Consider the following 25095-nt stretch of genomic DNA (forward strand, 5'->3'; position numbering starts at 1 on the left):
ATGTTTCTACTGCTCCCCTTTTTAAAAAAATATTGTACTAAACTGCTTTTAATATCTTCTTGGTAACTAATACTTAACCACTTTTTGGATGTGTTTAATCTTATACTAGTGATTCTATTTTTCTTCTTCCTGTTCGCAAACATGCTTTCTCTTTCATGTGAAAGAGCTATGCACCAGGGAATTAAGTGGTTTTGTGGGAAAGGTGATGGTGTGACCATTATAAGGAATAAAGTACCTTCTGCCATACATGTTCCATCACATTACGAAGGAACTTAGCCTGCCAAATATCTGCCAGGTTTAGTACCAGTCAGGCGCGTAGGTGCGGGATCCCAGGTTCGTCAGCCCGCGGCTCAAGGGAGCTTAAAGTTACAAGAGGGGGGTGGGGTCGCACACTACTCACACACCGGCGGTATCGCCCCTAAGGACTCTGGTTAGTGTAGTTGAGTGTTCCCCGATGCATCATCTTTCGATCTTCTGCTGTCTTCGCCATCCCTGGACACGTGTTTCGGGGTATCACCCCTCGTCAGCAGGGATAGGCCGTGTTCTGGGGTTGCCGATGGCTGCCAAATATCTGCCAGGTTTAGTACCACTCAGGCGCGTAGGTGCGGGATCCCAGGCTCGTCAGCCCGCGGCTCAAGGGAGCTTAAAGTTACAAGAGGGGGTGGGGTCGCACACTACTCACACACCGGCGGTATCGCCCCTAAGGACTCTGGTTAGTGTAGTTGAGTGTTCCGCAATGCATCATCTTTCGATCTTCTGCTATCTTTGCTGTCTTCGCCATCCCTGGACACGTGTTTCGGGGTGTCACCCCTCGTCAGCAGGGATAGGCCGTGTTCTGGGGTTGCCGATGGCTGCCAAATATCTGCGAGGTTTAGTACCATCAGGCACGTAGGTGCGGGATCCCAGGCTTGTCAGCCCGCGGCTCAAGGGAGCTTAAAGTTACAAGAGGGGGGTGGGGTCGCACACTACTCACACACCGGCGGTATCGCCCCTAAGGACTCTGGTTAGTGTAGTTGAGTGTTCCGCGATGCATCATCTTTCGATCTTCTGCTATCTTTGCTGTCTTTTAGAGATATTCCAATATACCCCTACATGCCCGTCACAACTTTATCACGACCTTACCTTTAAAACCGTGCCACTGCATCCCCTTTATTCCTTTTCCACTGTCAGCCCTTTACATCCAAATCACTATACCAACACAAACCCTTTGCAGTCATATCATCACCTTTCCATTAAAGCTACTCCACTTTCTGCCATTAGTAGCTTTGTCTTTACCTGCCTTTCATGGCTATAGTACATCCAACTAGTATGATGATTCTCCTACGTGCCATTTACAGTACACCTGTACAAGTAATTTACAACTGCCACACTAACTGGACCTTTTGGCTAAACTATTACAATCTCTTTATGGCTGTTCCACAGCTTCCTTTTTGCCTTTGTGCCACTACCTGCCATTTACTAGTCTATCACATTATGCTGTTTCAGCTAAACCTAGTCCCAAACTACACATTCCCTTTGAGATTGGAATTTTTAAAAATATTTGCCTCAAGCTGTTCTTTTTGTCATTGAATTTTTTGCTGAAATGTTTTAGAGTATGTAATGTGAATGGCAAAGATGGACCCCGTCATTAACTGAGCTGTCATCTGGATTCACTCCTTTCTAAACATATGTTATTAAACTAAGGGTGGGAGTGTCGAAGCTGACCTAAGATGTTCATACATCCCTACACCTTAACTTTATAGTTTACCATAATAAAATATATTGTTAAGCCTATTGAATTGTCAAGCACTCAATGCTTCTTGAGTAGGATGCCTGCAGATACCAGTAACCACTGATCATGTCTTGCATCCGTCTTACAGGGTTACTGAATAATATTCCAATTGGAGGATCAGGACTCTTAGGCGGTCTATTGGCAACAGTGGGAAACATTCTCCAGGTTGGAGGGACACTTGTTGTGAGCCTTCTACAGACTCTCACGGGTGGTGAATGGAAGCTGAAGATACTGTCTCGCGATGATTTCAGTGTTAAGGTAGAAGGTATGTCTCTCACTCACTGTCTTCACTAATTTCACCTCACTCAGAGGTGTGCAACTTAGTTCCACATGGCAGGGTACAGACTAGACGTTTAGGCTATCCAAAAAATACAAATAATCAAACAAATAATTTAAATCAAGCTCCTTACCGAGCCACTGGTCATACTGATAATGTTTGTATAATATAGACCTTCACTAAAACAGTCATTTACTACAGAGGTACTTATTCACAAAGCCAAACTTAGACCTGACATCTAACTTTAAACCAGAACTCTAACTTTAAACCTGAAGTGTAATTTTAGACCTAAAGTCTAAATGTAGGCGTAAAGTCTAACTGTAGACCTGAAGTCTAATTTTAGACCTGAAGTTAAATTTTAGACCTGAATTCTAACTTTAGAAAAATTCAAGTCTAGACTTCAAGTCTAAAGTTTGACTTCAGGTCCAATAAACCTACACTTCAGGTTTAAAGCTAGACTTTAGGTCTAAACTTAAACTTCAGGTTAAAGTTACTTTTGTGAAGCCCAGTTTGACTATTGCACAAAATGCAAATATCCACACTGAATGTATTTTGTTCAAACAGATGTGACTCGCAAGATAGCATACTTAATCCCCCAAACAGGACTTTTGTGTCTCTGCCCTTTAATCACTATCAAGGCAACCCACAAGTTGAGTCAGGGCTGAGAGACCCCCTAACCTGCAGGGTTGTGTTGACCTTTGAACTCTCCAGGAGCCCAGCATCCCATACACAAAATTAGCAATTCACTTGATAATTTGCTGCAGGCCATGGGGCCAGCAGCAACCACAGTGAGTAAACAGAGGTCCTGCAATGGCCAACACTCATATCAAGAACACAAGGTTCACAGAAATAAGATCACTCCTGAAGTTTTGTCAGAGGTTCATTTATTTAGCAGTGACACATATCGCCTGCACAGTCCATGTGCGGTTCAGCTGTTTGTGCCATGCAGACTACCGTACATAGCAACAGAAATTTGGATAATTATCGATCAGCTGGTGCTTCTCCTTGAAAACCAGCCCTGTAGGGCAAAGACACATTTTCAAAAAGCACTATTTTGTGGAATCAGTTTTACTATGTGTCCCTTTTTCCTTGATCACAGATGCTTTTTGTTGTACCTTTCAGGGCACAGTGCAATGACTTTCAGGTATCAATTCCAAGAAGCTTTCGACGGGCCACATCCTGGATTTGTCGGGATTGATCATCCATTAACCGCAGGTACTTGTTTCACTATATCACACCTAAGAACACTACCAAAGAATGTCAGCAGCTTTCGCAGGGGTGTGCCAAGTAAGCAAATGTACTCTTGCTTAATTACCGATGACTGGCTTACTCCTAATTTGTGGGCCTCCTCCTTATGCAAACCCGTAATATTTCTTTGCAAGTGATATTATTTTGTCACAAACGCTGACTGATGCTGTAAATAGACAGGATGGTTTTGAGCTCGTTCTTACATGATTTTCTTCACAAATTTAAAACTGTCTGGATCATGGCTCCTTTTTAACAACTTAAAAGAGGCACAGCTTTAAAAAGACCATATTCAGAAAAATTCCGAATCTATGTGTCAAAACTGTAACATTTTCAAGAATTAAAGAATGTTTATGACAGAAAAAAATTGGCAGCCCTGAACTTAAGCAGTAGATTAGACTTTTCGGTAGTTTAGTTAAATTAATGAAATCAATGCTCCGGGGTGCACGGAGGAGATTGCCGATGGTGGACTGTGCCCCTCTGCATCACAGGCCGGAGGAGTCGGCACTCGATGGATGCTGTGGACGGTGAGGCCCCTGAGCTCCACTGAACTTGTGTGGCGGGAGTGCCGCAACTTTATGCCTAAGAGGGACATGGTGCATCACCTGCATCGGGAGGTTCCCCAGCTTGGAGGCGACTGCTGTACCCAGGCTGGTGAAATCCAGCGTGACTGAGGATCCTGCTGGCTGAGCCACAGATTCAGAGAGAGAGTAGTTGATTGAGCACTGGTGTCGATGTCCAGGTGAGGAGAAGGTTGGAACGGGGTGCAGAGGAATCCCGGAGTTCGTGTTGGGCCCAGACCTAGCACCTGTAGGTGGTGCACACCATGCTATGAGCAATCCTTGCACTGTGGCAGACTCACATCGATGACGACCCCGCACAAGACTTGTACGGGACTTCACTAACTGGCTCAAGTCGCTGACATTAGCCGTTGGTCATAGCGGTGCGAGGGGCATGGGGGTCGGTTTGAGCCAACACCCTTGGGTGCAAAGCTTGATCTGCTGATACTTGCTGGGGCACTGGGGAACAAGGAATCTGTTTGACACTGTTAGATTGGAGGAAGCGACCAGGTGGTGCTAGCTTTCTTCACTCCCTGGTAGTGAGCTCTTGGGTGTACTGGGGATTTGCATTGGTGTTGCCCGATCAAAGGGGTCCATTAGGATGTTGGGCGGTGGCACCACCGCGGTGCTGGGGGGTCGGAAAACGCCTTTTTCTGCCCATGAGCAGCGGTACTCGCGTCCGCCATATTAGTATTGCAAAACATAGGTCATTTCCCGTCCGCCACGGAGTGCCGCGCACCGCCATCAAAGTGCGCCCGCCATCGCTGCGGTGGGAAACAATGGAGACTCACCGCCGTGTGGAATGATGTCCGCCCGCTCCACAAATTAGGATGGCCCAAACAGGCAGACGCACCGCAGCGGAGACACTGCCCAACCAGAGACGGTGGAAACTTTACAGCGGACAGCGATAGCAGAGACCCTGACCCTCCAACCGGTCATGAACGCCATGGACCCAGCTCTACATATGCATCCGGTGATGTACCTGCTACAACACTACCATCAAATGGGCCGCCGGGAACGCCACCACAGGTACGCAACTACACAAATACAACACACAACACACAGGCTGACACAGGGTCCAATTCCACCACAGACACCCTACTGGTGGTTACAACACATCCACAAGGGCACCCACACATTACCCACCTGCCACCAAGTCACCCCTCTGCATCCGGGGCACATATCGACCACGAACTAGCAGCAACGTCCCGTTCCCAGTCAAGTCTCCGCCGCTGTCAACACATGAGCACAATGCAGAAGGCAGGGCCACTCCAAGACATGGGCAGGGCACAGAGACCAAAGGGACACACCACCCCCAACCACACATCAACACACCCCATCAAGTCACAGTCCAGGTTCCCATCCTGTGCACCCCCATGCACAGCAACAAGCAACAAGCACAGCATCAAGCAAGCACAATACACACCCTGCACCACACAACAAACAACCAAGGAGACAGCCACTGCAGGAGTGGCAGACAAGGAACACACAACACAAGTGCCTCACACACTGAAGGCTGCCAATACTTCCCAGCACATACACACACAAACAAACACACACCCTGGGTGTAGCCACAAACATAACACACACACAGGGAAGCCTGAACAGATGCCTGCCCAAAAACTACACACAAACACCACAGGAACACACACAGAACCCCAACAGAAACAGACATACCCTGTCAGCCAAACTGTGGATAGGCAATGGGAGCACAAACATAGCATGAGTGCACAACATTATCACTAAAGAACAAAACACACACACAACCTACCACAAATCACACAAAAAACACACACACAACATACCACAAATCACACAAGAAGTGCGGACGCAGCACTCACTGAACTAACCAGAGGCTGCTAGTTGCTGGAATCGAAAGGTTACTCTATTTTAAGGAATTGTGCTTTTAAAAATCGTTTTATTGTTCACTTACTGTCTTTTTGTCACCACCTTCTTCCCTAAAGCCCCGGTTCCAACACGACGTGTGCCGATTGATTGGAGGGCTGTTGGGACTCACTTGCGCCTTCGCCCATGCTGGGGTCAGCGCTCCAGTCTTTGGTGCCAGAGAAAGTATTTAATGCACACCAAACGCACACGCGCAGCGGGCGCACCGAAGGCGCGCCAAAGGCAAAACCGTCTGCGCCCGTCCGCGCCTGGAACGGGCCTAGGGCCATACCCCCTGGTTGCCAGTTTACAAATGTCAAGAAGGTCTATTCAGGTAGGGAACTTTATCAGCTATGTCCACCACTGAACCACACTTGCACATTGCTTGCACCTGATGATTTAGTCAACACGTACGAATCGCGATGCTCCAACTGTGAGGTCAACCTACCTATTAGACCAAGCTCCAATATCACTAAAACGTGTGTTAGGGACAATAAAAGGGGTCCTCCTATGGTCACCGCTCTTATCAACGCTCGCTCTCTGAGCAAACATAAGCAAGATATAGCCGATCTGATCACTGACCATAATATTGATCTTTTATGTATCACTGAAACATGGACTAACCAAGCTTCTTAGCCAGATCTGTTGGTAGCCACCCCGGAAGGCTATGCTCTTCAGAGACCGGATAGAGTAAATAAAAAAGGAGGTGGACTGGCCATAATCTCACGTAGGAACCTCTCCACTAGAATACTACATGTACCTTCCTCAACGTCTGAAGCAATTAATTTTTCTATCCAATTAACTCCCTTGCAAAGCTTTAAAGGAATGCTATTATACCGACCCCCGGGAGCAAGGTCTGAGTTTCTAGCCCCTATTAACAACATGGTGGAAGGATTGCTGGTTGAAAACTCCTTTACCGTCTTAGGAGACTTCAATTTCCACCTGGAAAACACTCTCAACAATGATACCAATAAGCTACTAGCAGCCATGGAGTCCATGGGTTTAACACAGTTAGTTAAGAAGCCTACCCATGAGATAGATCATACCCTGAATGGTATCTTCTCTAACTCTGAAAATATTGTGGTAACAAACATTCTGCCTATGGTATGGACAGATCACCACGCCATTATATTTAATATCTTATCCGGTAATAATCAGCTCGCTGATGTACCAGTCTCCGGCCCAGAGGCGTTCAAAGCTTGGAAAAATATAAATAATGATTAGTTTAAAATACTCCTTCTCTCCATGCTTCCTGAGACTCCATCTGACCCTAATATAGCCGCCACCGAGTATGCAAACCGGCTACATAATGCGATTAATTTACTGGTGCCTAACAAAAAGATCTCGAAAAATAGGAATTTACCGTCAGCACCCTGGTTCACTGACTCCCTCCGGGAACATAAACAAAAGTGTAGAAACAGAGAAAGACACTGGCGCAAGTTCTACTCAGGCAAAGACGTTCTATAACTCACTAGCGAACTATTTCTATGATAAGGTAAATATGATTTACCAGGAGTTTTCAGTACACACAAACCATAATACTCCACCCATAACTCCAATTCCCTTAGATCATGTTCTTGGACAGTTTGAAACAGTCTCCAGTGATCAAATCGCTGAGGTAATGACCACCATCAAAACAGGATCAGCCATTGACCCCTGCCCACCTAAGGTCCTTGCCCCTTTCACGGACCTAATAGCTCCAGTATTGGCAAATATTTGCAACACCATGTTTACATCAGGGATCTACCCCACCACATGGAAACAGACCATTCTAAAACCTCTGCTAAAAAAACCTCACTTAGATCCTGACAAGACTAAGAACTATAGGCCTATAGCTAGCCTACCTTTCCTGTCCAAAGTGGTGGAGAAGGGGATGAACCAACAACTTTCTAAATATATAGAACATCACCAACTGCTAGGTGACACCCAATTTGGGTTCCAGAAAGCACATGGTACGGAAACAGCTCTAATCAAAGCCTCAGAAGACATAAGAACCATCATGGATCAAGGAGGTACGGCGGTGCTCATATTGCTGGACCTGTCAGCGGCATTTGATACGGTCGATCATACCATCTTGATCGACCGTGTCACTGCAATGGGGATTCAAGACATGGCAAAAGAACTCTTGGCATCTTTTCTTTCTAACCGCACTCAGGCGATGGCTCTGGGCACTTTCCATGCTGCCCAATTGACACTGCCTTGTGGGGTACCGCAAGGCTCATCCTTAAGTCCGACACTATTTAATATCTACGTGTCGGACCTAGCAAGGGTCATTAAGGCATATGGGATGGGCCTTACATCATACGCTGATGACACCCAGCTGGAGCTGGCGGTTCATAACAAGGGAGAAAGGGTGGCAGCCAACTGTCAACACGGCATGCTGGCCATCAGCGACTGGAAGGCCAGCAATTGCCTCAAACTGAACTCCGAAAAAACAGAGGTTATCATCTTTGGCAAATTACACCCTGCCTGGCCCCCTTCACTAGGCTCCCCACCCAACCCAGTTCCCAAGGTCAGGAACCTAGGCATTCTGTTCGATGACCGATTGACATTTGCACCCCACGCAAATCGGACGGCATCGGCAGCATTTCATAAACTTCGACTGATTAAGAAGAATCTTCCATTTCTCCCTGAAAACGCTGGGAAAACCCTGGTCAGCACACTAGTGATGTCATCCTTAGACTACTGCAATGGGCTGTTTGCTAACGCTCAAAGCAGGGTGATCCAAAAATTGCAGACCATTCAAAACGCAGCTGCCAGAATGCTGTCCAGAACACCCAGGTTCAAACAGATTTCCCACATAATCAAAAGATATCACTGGCTGTCAGTCAGGAATCGTATACAATTTAAGACATTATGTATTGCCTATAAAGCCTCACGTAAAATAGGCCCTCAGTTTCTTCTAAATCAGCTAACCTCCTACCGTCCAAATAGATTGCTCCGTTCCACCACGACACATCAGCTCACTGTACCACGCACAAAAACTGTATCCTGGGGTGACAGACGCTTTGTTGTCACGGCAGCCAGACTCTGGAACTCTCTCCCTTTGGATATAAGAGAGTGCCAGTCCTCGCTTCTTTTTAGGAAGAGGCTAAAGACTTGGCTGTTCAATCAGTAATCCTGTTCATAGATTTTGCTTGCGGTCCGTAGCGTCGAGAACCCCCAGGGCATTTGTGCGCTTTACAAATGTCAAAAATAAATAAATAAATACCTGCACAGAACTACACTGCCACATCAAACCAACCACAGATGCACATGAAAGCAGAAATCAACAAACACCACAGGACATCAGAGGATGCACATCAGGCAATGCCAAGCTCACATACACACAGCTCTGTATGCACAACAAGCAGTGTGTGCACAACAAGCACAACAGCTACACACAGACATGACTGACACAACCTCAACACACACACCACAAATCAGCACAGCACAAAAACAACAGCACACCCAGGAAGTGAAGCAATACCACAGCCAACACACATACATCCAACACAACAACAACAGGATGCACCACTCTGGGATACCAGAGCAGAACCATTTACAACAGAGCACTGGGCAGCACACACAGCTGAAGTGCACATGGGCAATCCTCACTGATAAATAGCTCAAGAATATCATACATAAATTATTGGGGCAATGTACAGAGTGGAACATCACTCTTGGCCCAAGAACTGCACCACAAGCCACAGTCTCACAAATGAAGTGATGGGGAGGCACATACACATGTAAACAAAGGGGACAGCTGACATCAAAGTCAATCGACTTGCATGTCAGTAGTAGACATGTAAGGGGTGTACCATACACAAATAGAGGGAGTGCAGACCCACAATGGCTAAGCACAAGTGGCACACATAGGTGATGGCATTACACCACACACACCATGCCATACAGGAGGAGAAAAGGCACCATGTGCCTGCAATGCATGAGAAACACCAACACAATGCCAGTGAGGAGCAGCAGGGCCACACAGTCTACACAAACACACTCAAGACACATTGATCATCAAACAAACACAACACTGATGTGCAAGTCACATATTTTTCACACTCATAAGTGACCAAAATAACAAGGATGAGTCACACAGAACTGTATGGACACACCAACACACTGCACAGTGCACAACAGACAACTCACACAAGTGCATACAATCATTTATACAGGGCAGGACAATCCAAACAACAGGCAACACACAACTCCTGCGTGACACATGTGTGTCTATCACAATCCAGGGGCACACACACATCCACACCCACTACAAAGTCACACCCTTCACACTGCACACCTCCTCACCACCTAAGAGCACACATCTCATGTAGGCCAGGAGACCAGGACTAAGGGCCAACACAAAATGACCATACACATACACAGCTGGGCACATATACAGGAATAACAGACATACATCATGACATTGCCCAGCCTGCATGCAAACCTGTGCACAGCATCACACCCTGTGTTGGCAGTGTACCCCAACCTGACATGGCAACAACGTAGCCAACAATAGCAAACCACTAAAAAGAGAACTGCATTACAGGTAAAAGAGCCAACACAGACAACACAAGTATCAGTGTCTAAATGGACTGAAGGCCCTGTCACCCCTGTTTAAAAATGTGATGCGGGCAAAGAGCTTGGCAATTTTGAAGTGACACATAGAGCATGGGGCACAGGCAACCAAATGCACACACCAAAAGAACTTTAATCAGCAAGGAAACTGACAAAACACACAACGGGAGTAACTGTCTTTATTCACATATTGCACGGATGTGACAGTAGAACAACAGTAGACAAGAGCAAGGCACAATCATATGCAAGATAATCTGCACAGTCAGACTTCAAACAGGAAAGCCAGTGGGCATGCCACAGGGGAGAGTCCAACACAGCAGAGCAAAAGGGCCAGTGTCCATGGCACAGGGGAGAGTATAACACAGCAGAGCAACAGGGCCAGTGTCCATGGCACAGGGGAGAGTCCAACACATCAGAGCAACAGGGCCAGTGTCCATGGCAGGTGGCACAGCAAGTACATGGGAGGCTGCACAGGGGAGAATACAACACAGCAGAGCGACAGGGCCAGTGACCATGGCACAGGGGAGATTCCAACACAGCAGAGCAACAGGGCCAGTATCCATGGCAGGTGGCACAGCAAGTACATGGGAGGCTGCACAGGGGAGAGTACAACACAGCAGAGAAACAGGGCCAGGGTCCATGGCACAGGGGAGAGTCCAACGCAGCAGAGCAACAGGGCCAGTGCCCATGGCAAGTGGCACAGCAAGTACATGAGAGTCTGCACAGGGGAGAATACAACACAGTAGAGTAACAGGGCTAGTGTCCATGGCAGGGGGCACAGCAAGTACAGTGAGTGGGTTTGACCGTACCCTTCCATGACCAGCAACACAACCAGGTGGCAAAAACAATGGGCAAGACTAGCTCACCTGTATGAGAGACAGGTGTATGAGGGGGACTGCCACTTGGAGCTGGCTGTGTGTCGGGGACAGCAGGAACACTTGACTGGGGAGACAGAGGCCCAGGTGATGTAGGGCTATCAGTTGTTTGGCAAGCTGGAGGGCTGTTTGGACCAGCTGGTATAGTGGCACATGGAGGTGGAGTCATGCAGACCTGTGACACAGTGTGGGTGGGAGAGGCTTGAGGGGTGCCCTTCCACTTATTGGGAATATGAAATGGCTTCCCTGTCTTGGGGTTAATGGGAACTGGTGATGACACAACAGGCACACACACCAACTGTCCCACATCAGGTGCAGACACTGGCACTACCTTTGGTGACGTGCTGGATCCTGAGGAACGCTTTGTCTGGCTACGCCTCTGAACCACCTTCCCCTGTTTGCCAGGTGTCCCACCTACAGTGCCCTCCTTTGCCTCTTTGCCAGGGATGGCCCCTATAGTCCCCTCCTTTGCCTGTTTTCCAGGTGTCCCACCTACATTGCCCTTCTTTGTCTCTTTACCAGGGGTGGCCCCTACAGTGCCCTCCTCCACCTGCTTCACTGGGCCTGGAATTGGAGTTGATGTGGTGGGGGATGTGGCCCTGTGCCTTTCCTAGGTATACCCTTGCTATACAACACCTCCTCAGTGGGCACAGACACTGCACCCCTAGCTCTGCGTGAATATTTAGGGACAGGAGAGTGCTTTGCTGGTGATGCCTCTGAGGCATGTGAGCCTGATGTCAGCCTCATTGCTTTTTCGGCCTTGCTCTTCCCTCACAGGCTCTTGTCCTTGCATTCTGGGGTGGCTCTGCTCTTCTGCTTCTGTGGGGATGGTGTCTGTGGGCGGGACCGCTTGGATTGTGTCTTCTGTGTGCTCCTTGTGCCGTATCGTGTCTGTGACGCATGCAAACCGTGGTAACTGTCATCTGATGTGGCCACTGACTGGGGGGTGGATAAAGGCACCTGAGCTGGAATGGGAGCATGTGCCTGTTGAAGGGCAGACGTCACTGCGGATGACAAAGCCTGGACTGTACGGTGTAGCCCACCCACATCAGAGTTTATGCACTCAATGTAGGCAACCACCTGGCCTAATTTCTTGTCATGGTCACTGAAGGCATTGAGCAGGGTGGTCTGGCCCACACAAAGCTGGCGCAGGAGCTCTACAGACTCAGCACTGAGGGCAGCAGGGGGGTCAGGTGCAGGCTCATGGTGCCAGGTGTGAATGTAACTCATACCTTCTTACTGACACGGACACGGGCAGCACCAGATGAAGTGGATGGGAGGCTGGGCACTGGCCACTGTGTGGTAGAAGATGTTGCAAACTCCCCATCCCCTGTGCCTGCCAACATGGATGCATCACCGCTGGCATCAGATGATGTAGTACTCTGTGTCTCAGCCACGGATTCCTCCTGCATACTACGGTCCCCTTCAGATGCGCTGGTGAGCTCTGTGTCACTGGCCTCCGGTGAAGCTGTGGTGCTACTCTCGCCACCACTGATTTCCGGCTCCCGTTCCTCCATGTCCACTGACGATTCTGCATGAGAGAGAGATGCAAGGTTGTGTTACTGTCATCATCAGGACAAAGCAATCCAATCAATGCAGTACAGGGGATGCCCAAATCAACATGGTGACAACATGGTGACCACCACACCCTGCAATCACATTGCAGCAACACACTACATAGACCACAACAGTGCCTGTAACACTGAATATCTGCCATGACTGAGCCATGTTGAGGCCACACAGCACAACACCCTGCCCATGGATGAAGTGTACCAGACACACAACGTACCCTGCCCACACCTAGGGACTTGATGTGGGGACAACACTCATTGCCACTGACAGACCTTCAGGGAACAGGAGGGGACAACACACACATCTATTAGGACATGACTCCACAATGCCAAGTAGGCCATACCAAGCACCATGTGGTACTCTGGGACACCTTGTTGTCAGATGTGTTGGCCTCACTGATAATGGTGCATGCATGCATGAGCATACATAAAGTCACACTCAGATAGTGGACCCTGCTGTAGGCAATGCTCCTTGGCGGTGTTGCACCGCAGGGGCCCGGGGTGCGCTGCCGCGATGATGCATCGTTCAAAAGCATCCAATGACCACCTCCATGGTGGCGGAGCACGCCTTCCGCGATTTTCAAAACTGCATCATGCCACCGCAATCATCGCTCCCATTGGCTGTAGGCAATGCCCCATGGCGGTGTCGCACCGCCGTGGCCATGCAGTAGCTACCGCGATTTGGGTGGCAGAGCATGCCCACCCCATCTACCCATGTCTCCATGCCCATGGCTACCGCACTTGTGAAGGGGTGGTGCTGGTGTCACACCGCTGTGGCCAGGCGGTAGCTACCGCGATTTGGGTGGCGGAGCATGCCCACCGCCATCTACCCATGTCTCCATGAAAATGACTACTGCACTTGTGAAGGGGGTGGTGCTGGTGTCACACCACCGTGGCCATGTGGTAGCTACCACGATTTGGGTGGCGGAGCATGCCACCCGCCATCTACCCATGTCTCCATGCCAATGGCTACCGCACTTGTGAAGGGGTGGTGTTGGTGTCACACCGCCATGGCCAGGCGGTAGCTACCGCGATTTGGGTGGTGGAGCATGCCCACCGCCATCTACCCATGTCTCCATGCCAATGGCTACCGCACTTGTGAAGGGGGTGGTGCTGGTGTCACGCCTCCATGGCCTGGCGGTAGCTTCCGCGATTTGGGGCACATGCAATGGCAATGTCCATCGTGAACACTGCATCAGTACACAGCAGCAACATGGTTAAGGGCACATAATTGTGCACACAATGCCATTATTCCATATAATCCACAGGTGGACACACGATATGTGTGACGCACATTGGTCTATGGTCCCTGCCATGTCACTTATGCATTTAATGTTTGATGATGCGTCACAGTGTTAAGATGCTGTCAATAATGTGTGACAAATCAATGTGTTGTGGGTCAGTGCTGACCTTGCCAAGGCTTGTCTCACTGTATGGTGTTGTTACTTACTTGTGCTACCTTATTAGCTCATGTACACAAGTGACAGTTTTCCAGCTACTGTGATCATTGGGTTGTGGATGTGTGCCAAGTATACATGATGCATTGAGGTGTGACAGGTACAGCAGATGGGTATGAGACAGTCATGGTCATTTTACACACATTTGTGCATGGTATGGTACGAGGCGTGCACATATGAAATGTGGGGTTCTGTATGTGTGCATTCCCATTGACCTATGTGTTGTTTGCGGCACTTGTGTATTGTAAATAGAGAGGTGTGCCCTCTGTGTGTCTCAAATGTCCACCCATGTAACCTGGTGTGCCACGCATCTCTCATGGCAGTCTTTGGTTTTCCGTGACATCCTTAACGGTATGTGCTGTGGCCATCTCATGATGGTTGTCATTGACATTTGTCCATTTACATTTCAACTAGGAGGAGGCCTAATCTCATACGTCACCTGACAGTGCTGGAGGACATGGAGGATATAGCGATCATTCGCAAATTCCGCCCCGACAGTCCGTCACTGAAGGCCCTTTGTGATCTGTTGGAGCCCCACCTGCAGCCTCGTCGCCACTACCCAACAGAATTCACACCCACATACAAAGTGATGGCAGCCCTCTACTTTTTTGCAACTGGTTCCTTCCAGGAGACCGTGGCCAGCGCTGCAGGGATGTCGCAACCCATGTTCAGCCTGATGCTGAGGGATGTTCTTGCAGCCATGATGATTTATAAGGATCGTTACATACATTTCCCTAGGGGAACAGAATTGGCCGGTGTGAAGGGTGACTTCTATCCCCTTGGGCACATCCCCCATGTTGTTGGTGCCATCGATTGCACGCATGTAGGTTTGGTGCCACCACAGGCGAGTGAGCACATTTTTTGAAATCGTAAACATTATCATTCGTTGAATGTGCAGGTGGTGTGCCTTGCGGACATGACCATATCACATGTGTGTGCAAGATTCCTCGACTCAGCCCATGATTCATACATCCTGAGGAACAGAATGGTGCCCCGGATGATGGCAAATCTGCTTCCCGAGCGCGCTTGGATTGTGGCTGAGTATAGCTAGTGATATGGCATGCTGTGTGTGTGACCTGCTGCCCTTTGCCTGTGCAACATTGCAATGTGTGTTTGTCATTCACAGGTGACTCTGCATATCCCAGCCGTCCATGGCTGCTGAGCCCACTACGGAATCCCAGGACCCCGGCTGACGTCAGGTACAATGAGGCCCATCGCAGGACCGGAAGTGTCATTGAGCGGACTTTTGGCCTGCTCAAGTCAAGATTCAGCTGCCTTGACAGGACTGGAGGTGCACTGTCATACTCGCCTGGGAAGGTCTGCAAGATCATTGTGGCATGCTGTATGCTACACAACATGGCCATTCACAAGGGGATTCCCCTGCTCCTGGATGATGGTGAGGACCCAAGGCCCCCGCCTGTTCAGGGCCCTGAGTCCAGTGATGAGGAAAGTGGAGAGGAGGAAGGAGTTGACATGCGTCAACAGTTCATCACCCGCTACTTCGCTTGAAGGTGGGTGAAGAGATACGACTTGTACATTGTCTGGTGTGATTGCTGTTGTTGTGAAGGGCTATGCACGGATGGTACAGACAGGCACATGTTGAGTCACTTGTGTGTTAAAATGTGGCAGTGACATTTCACATGTGAACGTATACAGAACTCTGTTTGTTGACACTTGCTGTACATTGTGTTGTCTGCCTGTCAACTTATGTGGATGTTTTGTGTACTGTTATGTCTGTGATGCCACACTAACGCCAGTGACTGTTGTTCTGTTGTGTCTCCCTAGGTGCTTCGAAATTATCCAGCCCTACATACTGTACATCTTTTGAATACATCATGGACATTTTCAAGACTGTAAATATTGCACTAAAAACAAAACTGCACAACTTCAAGTGTGTAAGGTATTTTATTTACAAAGTTGACATGTGAGGGGTGCGGGCATATTTACATGAAGGTGGTGATGGAGCAGTGAGTTGACAGTCATGGTAGATGAGATGCTAGAGTAGACACCACATGGATGTGGTGACCCAGTCCAACAGACAGGTGCCATTCACAAGGTAATGTGGGGAAGGACAGTCCAAACAGTCAATGCAGTGGGGATGAAGGTTGCCATCAGGGCTGGCTCCGTTACTGGTGTGTGGCTGGTGCTTTGCCTCCAATGACTCCCAGGTTCTTCTTTGGATGCCCCCTTGATCGCTTTGGCGGGGGGCTGCTGCATGGCCAGCGGCATCTGAGGACTCACCCTTCTCTGTGGCCGCAGGGGAGGATGCTGCACTGTCATCCTGCAGCACAAGAGAGGGGGGTGGAGGTGTTGTTTGGACGCAGGCTTGTCCCTCAATAACACCACTTGCTGGGCCATGAGGTCCACCATTTGTCCAATGTGTGTGTCAATGGACCTCATCAGCAGGATGAGCTCACGTAATAGTTTGTCAGTCCGGCCACTTTGTCTCTGGACCTGTTCATATGCCCCGATGATTCTGGTGAAGTGGTCCAGGGATGGTGTGCCAACCTCCTGAGGTCTGGGGGTGACCCTGGCCCTCCCACCTGCCCTGCTGCCACGGACCTGTTGCCTGGCCACTGTGGGTCCCCGCATACTCTCCCTGCCCTCCACAGTTGTTGGTGTGTCCTGGTCATCCCCTGGGACAGGGAGGGTGCTGCAGGTGGTACTGGTGGTGGTGGTGGTCGGCGGAGGTGGCATCGGTGGAGGCACAGGCCATGACTGCAGGGGTCTGCTGTGCTGTTGTTGTTGCAGCAAACGTGGTGGTGGGGTGCATGGGGGCCTGGCACACCAGATGGGCCGGCCTCATCGTCCAAACTATCCTGGCAGTCAACATCTGAGAGTCCATGTACCGGGGTGGAGACTGGCTCTGCTGGTCGTTGTTGTCCTCAGCAGCGAGTTCTTCATCACCTATGGATTAGATGGGGAATGGTCAGTGTTGGGCACTGTGCAAGTATTCTGTTAGCTGTGTGTCATCGACTGTCTGTACACTACACAATTGAGACAACTTCACTATTATTATTAAGTGCAATACTGGGCGTTATTACATGGTGCAGAGGAACATCAAATACTCGTACATGTCAGGTATCAATGCATTGCATGCAATTGGTGCTGTGTGTAGTGATGCAGGTCTCCCACCCCCAAACAGCCAGACCAGTGAAGATAGCTACCTACCTGTAAGTTTGTTTGGTAAACAGTGCAATGGCTTCCAGGTGCTCCTGGGTGGGAGGGAGTGCTCCATGCTGCTGGGGGCTGGGTGTTACGTTGCAAGTCCTCAGAATCGATTGATGCAATAAAGGGTTCCACCTCTTGATCTACCATAGCCTGTATGCCATTATGACACAGGTCACTAGGAGGATCAAGTGAGGGAGGGAAAGGAAGGGAACAGCGAGGAGGGAGATCTGGAATGACAAAGCACATAAATTAATACACTAGTGGTACCCCATAACAGTAGGCATATGGCTATACTACCCTAAGATCATACCTGTAACACAAAAGAATACGGCAAATATAAATGTCCTAATTGGCTGGATTGTTGTACCCTCTGGATGCACCGGGTAGGGACGTAACACCTGATGGTAATAGTCTTGTATAGAATAATCCTAAGGGAAAGGTAGCATCCACGGAAAGTAATTCACAATCTTTACGATAGTCAAAATCCATATCCATACGCAATAGGAATTAAACAATAATGAAAGAACCGCAAGCTGAGTACCTGGAAGTAGAGCTGGGGTTCTGTTGCCAATAAACGTCTCCGGAGAGCATGGATATGCAAAGATGTATTCTATGCCCTTGCATTAACAAACCGTCCTCTGAATGAACTCTGAGCCCAGAGTTCACCAACAGAGGACCAAGCAAACAATAGGCGGCCGAAAATGCCGTCCGATAATACTAACGTCCTCCGCATAGGCGCCTACAAGGCTGCTCATCCAACGGAGGACAATTTAGCTGAGCCACTTACTGTAAATATACATCCTCCGCACGAGCACATTAGTGACTCATCCAACGGAGCACACGAGCTTGAACGAATCTGACAGTGCTCAAAATCGACTTACACAAAGCCGTCAAGTATTTTAAATCGTCCTCCGCAGGAGTGCTGAATCAAGCCGCTCTTCCAACAGAGGACAAACAACGAAGAAGCAGGAAACAAGATTGCCTATGAATCGTCCTCCGCACGAGCACATACTTGCCGCTCTTCCAACGGAGGACCCAAAACAATCAGGCAGCAAACAATGGTCAGAATACTATGGCAAACAGGAACAAAGAAATCGCAACCCAGGAACACGGTGTAGGTAGGAGAATATCCAACACCCTTCCTGGTTGCTTACATGAATTTATGGGCGTGGCCGACTCGTCATAGTAGGACTCCGCGTTTTCTGGGACATGTAGTCCGTACCTGGTATTGAGCTGTTCTCTGCATGATGCTTGTGCAGCGGTGTGGGCTTGCGCTCTGCAATTGCAACCATGACAGTACATCCTCCTTCAAGGAGAGCGCAACAAAGGCCCCGGTTTCCGAGGACACCTCCTGTGAAACGAGGCCACCAATCTGGGTGCGTGTATCCCCGAAGCAGGTTCCCAAGAGTTCTCCTCGGCCCCATACCCTTTCCAGGCAACCAGGTACCACAGACGGCGACCCCACCATTTGGAGTCCCGGATACCCGCCACCTCATACTCCAGCTCCTCATTCACCAAAAGCGGCGGGGGTAACCTTCTTGCTGGAGAACCGGAGGGCTTAAACAAGGAAACATGAAACACAGGGTGTATGCGCATGTGTGAGGGCAGTGTGAGCCGCATAGTAACAGGGCTGATACGTTTCTCAATCAGATAAGGACCGATGTAATTGGGATGGAACATACTATGCTTCCGGAACTTCACGTTTCTCGTAGACAGCCAGACCGAGTCACCCACACGATACAAAGGACCAGGTCTCCTGTGCTTGTCCGCCGAAGCCTTATACATCATCTTGGCCCTTGACAAGCGTTCACGTGCTTCCTTCAGGGTATCCCTGATACGCTCCACCCTGTTCGCCACTTCAGGAATGTTATCATCACTAATGGGATGGAAAAAAGGAAGGAACCTAGGATGATGGCCATAGTTGCTGTAAAATGGAGATACCCTCGTGGATCCATGCGTTGCATTGTTGTAGGCTATCTCGGCCACCCACAGACAGTCCACCCATTCCTCCTTGCTGTTATCCACGGAGCAACGCAGATATTGCTTCAGTGTCTGGTTAAGACGTTCGGTCTGACCGTCCGTTTGGGGGTGGAAACTGGTAAACAAGGCTGAGGTAACATGCAAAGAGAAACACCATGTCTTCCAGAACTGAGCGGTAAATTGGGAACCCCTGTCTGACACGATGACGCTGGGTAGTCCATGCAGTCTCACCACATGTATCATCAGTAGTGTCGGCAGTTGGCCGGCCGTAGGCACCTGCCTGCATGCAATGAAATGTCCCATCTTGGTGAGATAGTCCACCACTACCAAGATTGCAGTCTGCCCTTGGTCCAGCGGCAGACCGACAACAAAATCCAAAGAAATATTTTCCCATGGTCTGGAAGGGGTAGGAAGAGGACACAGCAACCCCTGTGGCTTACGATGGTCCGTCTTCATTGCAGCGCATGTTACACATTCTGAGACTCAAACCTTCACATCCTTCCGAAGGGAAGGCCACCAAAACTGCCTACTTATCAATTCAAGAGTCTTTTCCACTCCGAAATGGTCAGCACTGGGCGACTCATGGCACCATGAGAATGCCTGTTTCCGTAATCTCAATGTGGGTACCAACAAACGATGGTTGCGTAGAGGGAACCCATCCTTCACCAGCCATTCCCTATGACTCCGCAACCATGTCCTCCAAGCAAAGGTGCGCACCCCCTCTAGTACTCCCCGAAGGAAGGCTCCGGGCTGAATCACTCCAACAACCCTGGTGGGGTCGATGATGGAACTGGATGGCGAAAGAACTTTAGCTGTAACGGACGTCTGTCGAGATAAGGCATCCGCCTTCCGGTTTCCCACCTCAGGACGATAAGTGATCACAAAATGGAATCCAGAAAAGAAAAGCATCCAACGGAGTTGACGGGGGGTATGATGTTTGGCTGCAGTCATGAACTGCAGGTTCCTATGGTCCGTATATACCGTCACCACATGCCTTGCACCCATCAGAAGATGTCTCCATTCAGTGAAGGCTTTCTTAATTGCCAATAGTTCCTTTTCAGCTATGTGATAGTTTTGCACAGCTTCGTTAAGTTTTCTGGAAAAGAATTCCACTGGATGCATCTCCCCCTTGGAGGAATGTCTTTGCAACAAAACCGCACCCAGAGCCACCTCCGAGGCATCCGCTTCCACAATGTAAGGTCTCTCAGGATCCAGGTGAGCCAATATCGGAGCAGTCACGAAAGCCTCTTTCAAAGTATTAAACGCAGCTTGTGCCTCCGTATTCCAATCGAACACCTCTGACTTTGAGGTAGTTAATTCTACTTGCAGCGTGGCCAGAGCCGCCAACACATCCTCTAGAGGGGCCATTTATTACACCAACCAACCGGGAGGACTAGATACCGTGGGTCAGATATTCTGTTACGTTGCAAGTCCTCAGAATCAATTGATGCAATAAAGGGTTCCACCTCCTGATCTACCATAGCCTGTATGCCATTATGACGCAGGTCACTAGGAGGATCAAGTGAGGGAGGGAAAGGAAGGGAACAGCGAGGAGGGAGATCTGGAATGACAAAGCACATAAATGAATACACTAGTGGGACCCCCTAACAGTAGGCCTATGGATATACTACCCTAAGATCATACCTGTAACACAAAAGAATACGGCATATATAAATGTCCTAATTGGCTGGATTGTTGTACCCTCTGGATGCACTGGGTAGGGACGTAACACCTGATGGTAATAGTCCTGCATAGAATAATCCTAAGGGAAAGGTAGCATCCACTAAAGGTAATTCACAATCTTTACGATTGTCAAAATCCATATCCATAAGCAATAAGAATTAAACAATAATGTAAGAACCGCAAGCTGAGTACCTGGAAGTAGAGCTGGGGTTCTGTTGCCAATAAACATCACCGGAGAGCATGGATATGCAAAGATGTATTCTATGCCCTTGCATTAACAAACCGTCCCCTGCATGAACTCTGAGCCCAGAGTTCGCCAACAGAGGACCACGCAAACAATAGGCGGCCAAAAATGCCATCCGATAATACTAACGTCCTCTGCATAAGCGCCTACAAGGCTGCTCATCCAACGGAGGACAATTTAGCCAAGCCACTGACTGTAAATATACGTCCTCCGCACGAGCACATTAGTGACTCATCCAACGGAGGACACGAGCTTGAACAAATCCGACAGTGCTCAAAATCGACTTACACAAAGCCGTCAAGTATTTTAAATCGTCCTCCGTACGAGCGCTGAATCAAGCCGCTCTTCCAACGGAGGACAAACAACGAAGAAGCAGGAAACAAGATTGCCTCTGAATCGTCCTCCGCACGAGCGCTTACTTGCCGCTCTTCCAACGGAGGACCCAAAACGATCAGGCAGCAAACAATGGTCAGAATACTATGGCTACAAACAGGAACAAAGAAATCGCAACCCAGGAACACGGTGTAGGTAGGGGAATATCCGACGCCCTTCCTGGTTCCTTACATGAATTTATGGGCGTGGCCGACTTGTCATAGTAGGACTCCAGGTTTTCTGGGACATGTAGTCCGTACCTGGTATTGAGCTGTTCTCTGCATGATGCTTGTGCAGCGGTGTGGGGTTGCGCTCTGCAATTGCAACCATGACAGTGGGACAGGGGGCATGGTGGGAGATGTGCTACAGGCCTTGCACCCCCAAACAAGCCTTCCAGTGAAGATGGCTACCTACCTGTTAGGTGAGGGTGAACAGTGCAATGGTTGACACATGCTCCTGGGTGGGGGAGGCCTCTTTCCTGCTCAGGTGTGGGACAGGGGGCATGGTGGGAGTTGTGGTACAGTCCTCCCATCCCCAAACAGCCAGAACAGGGAAGATGGCTACCTACCTGTTAGGTGAGGGTGAACAGTGCAATGGCTGGCACATGCTCCTGGGTGGGGGAGGCCTCCATGCTGCTGGGGTGTGGGCCAGGGGGCATGGTGGGAGTCATGGTACAGGCCTCCCGCCCCAAACAGCCAGAACAGGGAAGATAGTTACCTACCTGTTAGGTGAGGGTGAACAGTGCAATGGCTGACACATGCTCCTGGGTGTGGGAGGCCTATATCCTGCTCAGGTGTGGGACAGGGGGCATGGTGGGAGCCGTGCTACAGGCTTCCTACCCCCAAGCAAGCCTCCCAGTGAAGATGGCTACCTACCTGTTAGGTGAGGGTGAACAGTGCAATGGCTGGCACATGCTCCTGGGTGGGGGAGGCCTCCATGCTGCTGGGGTGTGGGACAGGGGGCATTGTGGCAGTCGTGGTATAGCCCTCCCACCCCCGAACAGCCAGAACAGGGAAGATGGCTAGCTACCTTTTAGTTGAGGGTGGAAAATGCAATGGTGTTTGGGTTGTGCAAGGAAGTACTTATCAGTGTGTTGGTTACATTTGTTTGTACTTACCAGCCTCCACTTCCCCGGATACGCCTGTGAGACTCTCAGGATGCAGTATGGCAAGCACCTTCTCCTCCCATGGTGCGAATGGTTTTGGTGGAATGGGAGGGCCACCGCCAGTCTTGTCAGCCTGCTTCCAGGTTCTTGCTTCTCCTCTCTTTGACAACCCGCTTGAGATCATGCCACCGCTTCATGATCTCCTTCTTGGATTGCAGGGTGGTCCCTACTGCATTGACCCTTTGAACTATCCTTTCCCACATTTGTGTCCATGTGGCTAATGGGATCTGTTGGACCAGGCTACCAATCAGTTGTGGTTCCACTCTCACTATCTCATTGACCATGACTGTCAACTCACTCTCTGTGAATTTTATGTGCTGCCATGGTGCGTGGTATTTGAAGTGTTTGTGGGTGCAGGGGTGTGTGTGGGTGGTGTGGTGTTGATGTGAGAGGTGTGTTGTGTGCTGGGGAATTGTTGGTGCTGGTGTTATGGTGGTAGTGATAATGGTAGTGGTGGTGGTGGTGGTGTGTGTGCTGTGTTCTTTTGCCTCTCATTTCAGATCTAGTGTATGCACTTCTCTTCTGGATAGTTGCAAAGGATTGTGGTCAGTAAAGGGGTTTGTTTTATACTCAGCTGTGGGGTGTGTCCAAATGGGATTTTGCTGTCAGGTGTGTTGTGGGTGTAGTCCTGGGAATTGTATGTTTTATTTGGGCATTTGTTTTTTCATTGGTATGTGTTTTGTGTATTTGGAGGGCATGGCTACTTTGATTTGTACTAAGTTTGGCATCATTGCGGTGTTTTGGCATCGTCCGCCATGTTATTCATGTACCGTCCACTGCGGTGGTTATGCTGCAGCTCTTCCGCTGTCTCTCCCATTCACTCCTGTGTGCGACCGCGGCGGTCGGAAACAGCGGATCGTACTACGGGACCGTGGTCGGTTTTTGGACATCACCGCTCGCATTGGGCATTTTTTGTTAGCCCGCTACCGCCGCGATCGGTCTTTTTTGGCTGTTGATCCTAATTTGACCGCCGGTTTATCCTCGGTCCCGGGGGGCGGTTGTTTCCCACCTCCATGGTGGTCGGGGTGATTTTCCGCCCGCTATCCTAATGGGGCCCAAAGATTCCTGGCTAGCATATACCTGAGAGGAGGAAAGGGGCCGGATGCCCACACTTCACTGCACTGCATGTCATACATAGTGCCTGGTGCAATGATGGGCCACCTGCACACAAAGGTGGTGTCAACACCTGGCCACTCCTCTCTCTGTGCCTGTAAACCGAGCAGCTGGGGGTCACTGTCTGCTTAGGCAGGTGACAACAGACACCTTGGACTCCAAACTAGACTCTGTACTCGCATCGGGTATCTCCCTTGAGCAAATGTGCACTTCACTTATGTGCCTCATCGACAAAATCACAGTCGACTTCACTTTGGAGCATGCAGATCATCACAAGCTGACTGATAAGGAACACGACATTGAGCAAGAACTGGCTGAAGTCCACCCTATTACCCGGACTGCAGCGTTGGAGGTAGCAGCTAATGGCATGTGTGAAGTTACTAGAAAGAAGAGTGGAGGATGCGGAGGGCCACTTCTTGCGCAACAACATGAGGGTGGTGGGTCTGCCCAAGGGAGCGTAAGGGACTGGTGCATTGGCATATACTGAGACATGGTTGCGTTTTACTGCCAGCAGGTGCACTCTCCCCATTCTTTGTTGTGGAGCAGGCCTATCGAGTGCCAGAGAGCCGTCCACCGCTGGGGACAGGTCCTAGGCTCTTTCTCTTCTGCCCCCTACAGTGATCGTGATGCTGTCCTGAGGGAGGTACCCTCCCCTGAGGGAGAGATGAAAGTAGAAAACGCCACAGTACTTTTCTTCCATAACTATACACTGGGGTACAGAGGCAGAGGGGGCCATCTCTAGTGGTTAAGCGATGCCTTTGAGTGTTGGCATCAAGTACTCCCTCCTATTTCCAGCAAGGCTGCGAGTGGTATCAGATGGTGAGACAATATTCTTTGGCACCGCTGAACAGGTCTGAACCTGGCTGGAATCTACTGGTCGCCAGGTGCTGCGGACAGGGTGTGAAGGATCTGTGCAACAAGCAGCCATTTGCGGAGCCTCTCGTAGTGGGAGTCGTAGGAGGAGCAGGTGTTCCCCGCCACAACTACAAGCCACCCCCAATATGAAGGAGGTTATACAAGAGAGAGGGAAGGCGCTGCATACGGTGGAGATGATGCACAATTGCACTCAGAGACAGGATCCCAATTTTTCCCCTGAATGCTCCTCCAGCGATTATGGCTCCACTGCGACGTGGCCATCTGGAGCGGAGTCTGGCCAGCCCCCGG

The 25095-nt window shown here is 49.6% G+C and overlaps 1 protein-coding gene across 4 annotated transcripts in view; it reads left to right on the top strand.

Annotated features, from left to right (window-relative positions):
• Positions 1 to 25095, top strand: part of LOC144823689 (von Willebrand factor A domain-containing protein 7-like) — a 542335-nt gene that overhangs the window by 432981 nt on the left and 84259 nt on the right. For all 4 annotated transcript variants that reach the window (XM_078682451.1, XM_078682442.1, XM_078682435.1 and 1 more), the window contains exons 12-13: positions 1860 to 2036; positions 3171 to 3263. In XM_078682451.1, coding sequence (XP_078538577.1) covers positions 1860 to 2036; positions 3171 to 3263 — 270 coding nt within the window. The remainder of the gene's footprint in view (positions 1 to 1859; positions 2037 to 3170; positions 3264 to 25095) is intronic.

Source organism: Lissotriton helveticus, chromosome 1_1 (assembly GCF_964261635.1).
Source record: "Lissotriton helveticus chromosome 1_1, aLisHel1.1, whole genome shotgun sequence".
In the NCBI taxonomy this organism is placed as follows: Eukaryota; Metazoa; Chordata; class Amphibia; order Caudata; family Salamandridae; genus Lissotriton; species Lissotriton helveticus.